The sequence below is a fragment of the Thamnophis sirtalis genome, unplaced genomic scaffold (genome assembly GCF_051295495.1).
Source record: "Thamnophis sirtalis isolate CommonGarterSnake01/CBP01778 unplaced genomic scaffold, rThaSir2_p1.2 scaffold_8, whole genome shotgun sequence".
Classification (NCBI taxonomy): Eukaryota; Metazoa; Chordata; class Lepidosauria; order Squamata; family Natricidae; genus Thamnophis; species Thamnophis sirtalis.
In genome coordinates, this window is record NW_028261388.1 from 35,084,117 (window position 1) to 35,092,161 (window position 8,045).

An 8,045-nucleotide genomic window follows, 5' to 3' on the forward strand; every position below is an offset into this window, starting at 1 on the left:
TGGGTTGTAAAACTAACCTACTACAAATTGGCCCTTCACAATCCGACACTTTTATTGCTTGGCTGTGTTGGTCTAAGATCAGATAAGATCGCACAGCTCCCAGCGTGTTTTTACTTGCAAATATCTTAGAGTCTCTAACTGCATCACAACATGGCGATCTATATTCCCAAGGGCTCATTTCAAATACTTTTTTCTGCATTTCAAAAGCTGTTTGATTCACATCAAAGATTTGAAAAAAAACTGGATTATTTGACATTAAAATATGAAGGAAAAGGTGAGAACATTGAATGTTTGAATGTTCCTGAAATACAAATGAAAAATGTGAGAAATGACGTCTGGTCTATCTCGGAGGAAGAAAGAAATGCAATGCTGGAAAGGGGGGCAGTACAGAAGATCCATTTTAAGAGACAGAGCGCAGGAGAAATGAGAAGTATTAAAGAATCTACTTTATGAAACATCATTGGCAGATTTCTTAATTCCACCCTTGAGAATTAAAGTCAATTTGAAAAGTTTAACAAGCCTGGGACAACAGTATTATCTCATCAGAGACATCCTGAGCAAAAAGTTGCGAAGATATCCCTGTTTGGACTTGCTTATAAAAACATTTGGTAAATCTATTCAACGAATGGCAATAGGACTGAGAAGGTTTTGTTATTGGAGAGACATAGGCTGACAGATGGAAGAATACAACTTAAAATTAGCTAAATCTAATTACTCTTATTTGTAATAGATATAGCTGAATAATAATTGATATTGATGGTAATGTATATAATGTGGAGTTGATATGATAAATAATAATTGGGTATGAGAAAGGAAGGTTGGAAATACTTTTGGACTTTTATAAAGGTTATTAATTACAATAATTATCACTATTAAAAAATAAAATAAAATATATACAGTGAAATGTTAATTAATGTGGGGAAAATGTTATGATATACGATATAACTACATAAAGAAGGGAGAATGATAATAAATTATACTGCATGGAAGATGGAATTTTTGGTATTAAATATTATGGATGTTCAGCTAAAATAGGATATGAGGATTTGATGTTAATAGAGGATTTTACAAACAAGTAAATGAAATGTCAGCATGTGGTTATGGATTAACTCTTTGGCATAGTTAAGGTTGAAGGATGTTTAAATAACTGTAGTTAACTAAAAGTGGAGGTATAATGATGTCAATATGGTAAACATTTGAGTTAAGATATTTGAATTAATATGAATTAATGGAAGAGATGCACCAAAACATGCTGTAACCAGCTGATATACTTTTTTTTAAATAATATATACCTGTATTCTTTTTTTTCCTTTTTTTTTCTTTTTTCTTCCCTGCCTTGTTTTTTGTTCTTTTTGTCTTTTTTTATTTATTTTTTTCTTTTCCCACTGGTGTGGGCATGTATTGTTTAAGAGTATTACTATTATCAATATTTTTAAATAATAATTACAGTCAAATGAAAATGGATATATGATGATGGTGATATGTATGAATATCTGAGTTAAAATGCCTGAGCTAACATGAGTTATGTTTGTTGACTGTGGAGGAGATGTACGAAAGTTTATTTGTGACCGACTGATACACTTTCTATAGCATGTAAAGAAAGATGTTGTGCTTGTTTTAAATTAAAATTAAAAAAAAATTAATAAAAAAAAGAAAGAAATGTGGCAAAAACGTCATAAAATGGGGCAAAAGTCACTTAACAAATTTCTCACTTAACAACATAAAGTTTGGGCTCAATTGTGGTCATAAGTTGAGGACTATCTGCAACCCCTCTCTGGAACTGAGCAGGTTGCTTTTTAAGACATTTACTGATGATGTGTAATGTGTCTTTATAAAAATGCTTATAATTAAACTTGTGATTTTTATTGTCAGAGCAAAGGAATCTGCAGGATTGGAAGCTTTCATTAGATTGAAAGCAACATTGCTACAAATCAGTGCTGCTTTCATTATTTGCTCCCTGTCTCTTCTATTTCAGTGAGATTTTCTTCCCTTCAGATGATGATCTCTAAGAATCATGGGATCATGTAGCTGCGGTTGTGGCCATCCACAGCTCTATTTTTTTTAAAAAGGATTATTTTTACACTTGTGCTAAGATTATAATGTCTAAATAAGGTTCCGCTCATTTAGAGCATAAAAAATAACAATATTTTTCTTTTTAAGTTGTTTCATAGCGAAATCCAGAAATGAGCCATGGGAATACCATCTGGAGTTGCAGAGAGAGTTTTCTCTTGTTCAAGTCTGTTTGTGAGTCTTTAGTCAAATTTGTAGGCTGAAAAGAACTACTTTTCATATGCAAATCCTATCTTTCATTCCACAACTTAAGGTAATGTACCTGTCTTTTTATTCACAATATTATTGAGGAAGGCGGCTATGGTTAAAAACCATGTCTAGGCCAACATGTCCAATCAAAATTATGGCTGAATTGATAGCAGAACATGGATCTTTCTTTCCCATTTCCCATGAGTCCACAAACCAAATATGACTCTGAAACCATGACACCACACTCATGTTCAAGGATATAGTACTTACAAGGGGACATGCCACATCCATCATCTAGAAAGCACAGGATAAATCCTCCCCGCAGGTTATCATTTTTCACTGAAAGAGAACACATGGAAAAGAGAAGTTTTGTTCTTAGTTCCCTCCACAGTAGTATCTGTAGTGGATTTTTTCAACTTTAAGGCATGTAAACTTCAACCCCAACAATTCCCCAGCCAGATAATTGAGTGAGGAATTCTGGAAGTTGAAATCCATGTCTTACAGTTGCCACGGTTGAAAAATCGTTTTTTAGAGAAAGCCAACCAGGCATATAGAAAAGGTAAGTGGTACGTCGCCTTACCTGCACACTTCTCTGCCTCCTTCAGAAGTGGCAGAGCTTATATGAAAAAAAAAAAAAACAACAACATGGGAGGAGGGAATCAGAGGGAAGGGAAATCCAAGGAACTTATTGATTGATCCAAGGAACTTATTGCTCTCTTCCCTATTTTTTATAACTTTATGCTGAAGGTTGTAATAATTTCCATTTCTTCTTATTGATCTCTTCCCTATTTTTTATAACTTTATGCTGAAGTTTGCAATAAAGTTATTTCCATTTCTTCAGCAATGGCTTAAATTTAAATAAATTAAATTTTGTTCTGGCCAGTATTGCATATCTATTTAATGTCTAGGTCAACATATCCAAATAAGATGCAGCAAACTCTATGCATCTCTACAAAGCCTAGGCTATACCACCCTTCACCACCATCACCACCCCGGCAACCATCTAAAAGTTGATATAAAATTATAAATTGGCAGAGGGAAAAAAACACATGAGGAATATATCTAACAAATAAGTTTAGTTAGTTTAATTATAATGATGCCCAAGGTAAATGAAATGGAGCTATTTCTGGTAATGCCCACTTTATGGAATTAACACACTACTCAAAAGAATAAAGTCCTCAGAGAATAAAAAGCTGTACATTCCTCTCATATTTAGCCAAAACATGCTTATTAATAAATAAAACATACCATCAAATTCAGTATGATTTTTTCTTTCCCTCATCCCCATATATGTAAGATCTTTACCTTCTCTTTCTTCCAGTTGATAAAACAAACCAACAAGTGTCAGATTAGTTTTATCATGTTTACATTTGTATGTATTACCGTTTAATAAACGATTATGTATTTATAAGCCAATCTCTCTCTCTCTCTCTCTCTCTCTCTGGGTGTATGTGTTTGTGTGTATACCAGTGATGGTGAACTTTTTCAGCACTCAGTGCCCAAACTGGAACGTGCATGCATGCATGCGTGCCGGAGTGCCGGAAAACGGAAGAAAATGTGCACCTGGCCGGCGCACGCATGCCTGTTTTTTGACCATTTTGGGGGCTGTTTTCAGGCCATTTTGAGGGGCATTTCCAGGCAGTTTTTCAGGTAGTTTTCAGGTCATTTCCCAACCAGCACTCCAGTGCCCACGAAGACCAACTTGCCCGAAAATGCCCCAGAAAACAGCCCAAAAAATCCCCCGGTTTTTGGATGTATTTCAGGGCAGTTTCAGACTGGTTTTAGGGCTGGTTTCAGGCCAGCTGCTCTTTGCAGGCGCCAACAGCCCGAACACCAGCCTAAAACCAGCCTGAAAATGGCCTTCAAAATGGCCAGAAACTGCCCCCAAACCAGCCTGATTTTTGGCCATTTTTCAGGTTGTTTTCTGGCACTCTGATGCCCATGAAGACTAGCTGGCTGGCATGCATGTGTGCACCAGAAACCAGAGGAGCAGCTGATGATGGCACGCGTGCCCACAGAGAAGGCTCTGCATGCCACTTCTGGCAGGCGTGCCATACGTTCACCATCACAGGTGTATACAGTGCATTCATAAAGTATTCAGATCCTCTTCACTTTTGCCAATTTTGTTATGCTGCAGCCTGATTGTACAATTGAAATTCATTTTTTTCTCATTAATCTATACTCAGTAAATGTGTGCCTGCATGTGTATGTGTACATGTATGTATGTGTATATAAAAAGATATATGCTACCAGATCTTTAGGTTAAAGACAGGAACATCATTATAACTTCTACCCAGCTATAGGATAGATCTTTGCCTTGTTAAATAGGAAGAAAGAAATCTTCCAAATCACAAGGGAGCTAATGTAACTTTAATGCAGTATTCAATAAAACAATGCAATCAAGGAAAGAAGTCACTGAAAAGTACATATTTAATATCTAGAGTATTTATATAGAACTCACCAGTATAAATGTCAAGTCTTGTGGCACCAGCATCTCTGAAAATATTGTTTAGATATTCAAAGTATTAAAAGCAAAACACAAGAGTAATAATAAGTATTACCTTTTTACTTAGAATTTATGTCCTGTAAATGCAGAAAACTCTAGTTTAAATTGTATCAACTCATATTAATATGAATTGCCACTGAACGGCAAAATAAAAACACAATAAAATTTAATTGAAAAGCTACAATAAAGTGTAAGTTATAAGCCCACCAAACCAGTGAATTAAACATACAGAAAGGCAAAAGAATTGGAGTATTGGGACTGCGCTATAGACTGAATTCTCCCATCTACATCTGGAATTCTAGTTCAAACCCCAGAAAAAGAGGCCAAAATATTTTTTCCCCTCAGCCCTCCATTTTCCCAATCTGGAGAAATTAAATGATTGTTTAAAAAAAAAAACTATGCTAAGACAGTGAGCAAGCAAACCAAAAAGAGAGCTATCTTCCTCTTGCATCTATTTACCCTGCCCAACTGTATCACAAGAACTTGACTATGTTGAGATATACTGAAAGGGGTACTGGTTTGCTCTGCCAAACTCAAAGGTAGTTTTTAAAGAAATGTCAGTGCACTTGGCACATAATGTGAGCAGTTCTATGGTGAAAACAACCACACAAAAAATAGCATTGGGGAAGTGAACTTGCAGTTAATTTGACATGAACTCCCATTCCTACAATTTATAAGGGCATTGAAAAATAAGAATGATGTTTTGTTTACTATCATCCTCATGGCTGATTATTTTATCTTGCCTATTGTGCCTTTTCTGGGTTAGTTTCATGTTCAATAATAGTTTTTACTAGTTTGTACATCAGCCAGAAACTGCAGTTAGAAGCGTAGTAAATAAGCCTTAAGAAGGTTCACTATATACAAGAGAGATATACAAGACTAAAGCTGATTTCTTAAATAACAGAATTTAATTAAATGAAGCAAAAGAAACAACCAATTAGATTTTTTTTGTCAGCCCATACCACCTTGGCCAGAAGCTCCATTATCAGGGTTGGAAGGATCCAGTCCCTGAATTCCTGACTCAGTGAGAAGGTCCAGCCTTCAGGTGTACAGTAAGTAGCTACTATTACAGTAGAGCAAGATTCCCACTACAGGCATGGTGGAATGTCAATTGCTAGAACTCCCACCCAGCCAAAATAATATTGGATATTTTTAAAAAAACCTAACCTATCTAAATGCAAAGTATTGGAGAAGACTATAGAAGATATCGGTTTTATTCAGTTTTTCAGCCATCGCTGTTCTGTTGATGCAAAATCTGAATGAAGCTGGTCTAAGAATCCATATTATTGTCTAAATTGGGGGAAAAAATAAAATAGCAAAAAACAGGCCACTGGGAAAGGCCCTCAGGTACCAGAATGAAAAGTGTAGCTTATTATAAAACATGGACTTTAAAAGCAACATATTTACCGTGAATTGTCAATCAATTCAGCTATTGCTCCAAAAACGAAGTCGTGTGTTGTGCTAGAAAGAAGCATTAAGGTAATTTTAACACAAAAGAAGCAAGAAAACACAGGGATGAATTACACATGCAGAAAATGGCAATACAAAAAAAGCATTTGGAGTGTGTTAGAACCCCACAGTTTTTGAAATATGAAAAAGTCAAAAGGGAAGGTGGGGGGAGATAAATACTGCTTTGAGAGATATTGGTGCATACGTGGGAAAGTAATAGCAATGAATTTTCTATATGCCATAGCAAAATAGAATTCTTTATTGGCCAAGCGTGATTGGATGCACAAGGAATTTGTCTCCTGTGCATAAGCTCTCAGTGTATCTAAAAGCAACAAGTGATAAATCATGATCATAATCATAAAATATGATCATCATAAATTGTAAGATACACCCCTAACTAGCAGACAAGAACAGGGACCACATGCTTAGTTCAAACACTAAGTTTAGGACAGGGGGAAAGGCATGCCTTTTTAATTGAACCTTATAGATCTTCAACATTTCTTTTAATGTTTCTGGTTTATTCTTGATCTTTATTTATTCGTGATTGATCTTACTTCTTTCATTTTCAGATTTACTGTTAGATTTGTTTCTAACCAATCTGATTAATGATTACAATGCAGATTGACTGGGTTCCCTAGGATGTCATTGCCTAAAATTAAAAACCTGTTCCTAGTTACCTGAGAATTACCACCAAAGGCAAGAGGACTTACCGTTGACCCGAGTAGTAGTACTTAATAATCTTAATGTATAAAACATGCAACTCTGTTCGGTATTAAGACACAACTTCTTAAAGCATTTATTATCATGAAATATCGCGGGCCTAAAAGATGTAATCCCCAAAAGTTTTGTGTGCTGGCGAAAGTACCCATCTATAGGATAACACAAGTTCGGGAACTTTTATTCCATCGAAACCAGTAGGACTCATTCCCAAGCAAACCCCTCATGCGGAACGGTACAGAAACAACTCCCTGCCCTCTGTTTGTCTAGTTAAAAGTGTTTTCCATTCTTGGGACATTTTAAAGATGTGTGGACTTCCAACTCCCTGGATTTCCCAGTTTGAAAAACTCTTGGACAACCGTTTGACCCGCGCTTTTGTAATGTCATTATTCCTCGGGTTTAAGGAATGGAAGATTTTTTATAGAAAAGGGAGCCGTCCTGCAGTTATCCGTATTATTCAAGAAAACGGACTCCCCGCCCCTTACTGCCCATTGAAGGCAGAGCCTAATGAAGGTACCGACGCCCCAAAAAGTGGCTGCCTCTTGTCTCACTCACGAGTTTGCATGCAAAAAATCCAGCGTTAACTCCGCCCTACAGAGACTCCCATAAAGAGCCGCCTCGGCCATCGGCGCTGCCAAGGAGAAGCAGCCCCGAACAGAGTCAACAACAGAACCAACTCCTTCTTTCGCCGCCCACGCACAACGCAGCGCGACCAGGGCGTGGCTGCGAAAGGGCTACGGCACAAGGAAGGGCAAGAGAGAGAGAGAGTGAGAGACGGACTGTAGGCGCCCTCTTGTGGAGATAGCGATTTGAACAACCTTGCGAGCAACGTGCGGCCGGCGAAACTTTAGGAGTCCAAACTACAGTACGGGACGACTTATTCATTACTATGTACAGTAATTCTCATCAACCACAATCACTTTTAGCGGGCGTAAATAATCGTTATACTCTTATCACAGAGAGCAAGTTTAGTGTAGTGGTTAAGGCGCTAGGCTGCTATCTGGGAGTCTGATTTAGGCACAATGCCAACTTAGTGACTCTCTTTCAACCTTAAGGAGGCAGTAGTAAACTGCGTCCAAAACGCTTGCCAAGAAAACGGCAGGGATTTCTTCAG

General features: G+C 37.0%; 1 protein-coding gene across 1 annotated transcript in view; it reads right to left on the reverse strand.

Annotated features, from left to right (window-relative positions):
- MORC1 (MORC family CW-type zinc finger 1) overlaps nucleotides 1-7,557 on the reverse strand; it is a 59,889-nt gene extending 52,332 nt beyond the window's left edge. The window contains exons 1-4 of the mRNA XM_014062151.2: nucleotides 7,487-7,557; nucleotides 6,173-6,226; nucleotides 4,721-4,755; nucleotides 2,530-2,598 (exon numbers count right to left, since the gene is read on the reverse strand). Of these exons, the coding sequence (XP_013917626.2) occupies nucleotides 2,530-2,598; nucleotides 4,721-4,755; nucleotides 6,173-6,226; nucleotides 7,487-7,557 (229 nt within the window). The remainder of the gene's footprint in view (nucleotides 1-2,529; nucleotides 2,599-4,720; nucleotides 4,756-6,172; nucleotides 6,227-7,486) is intronic.
- Between the last annotated feature and the right edge of the window lie 488 nt (nucleotides 7,558-8,045).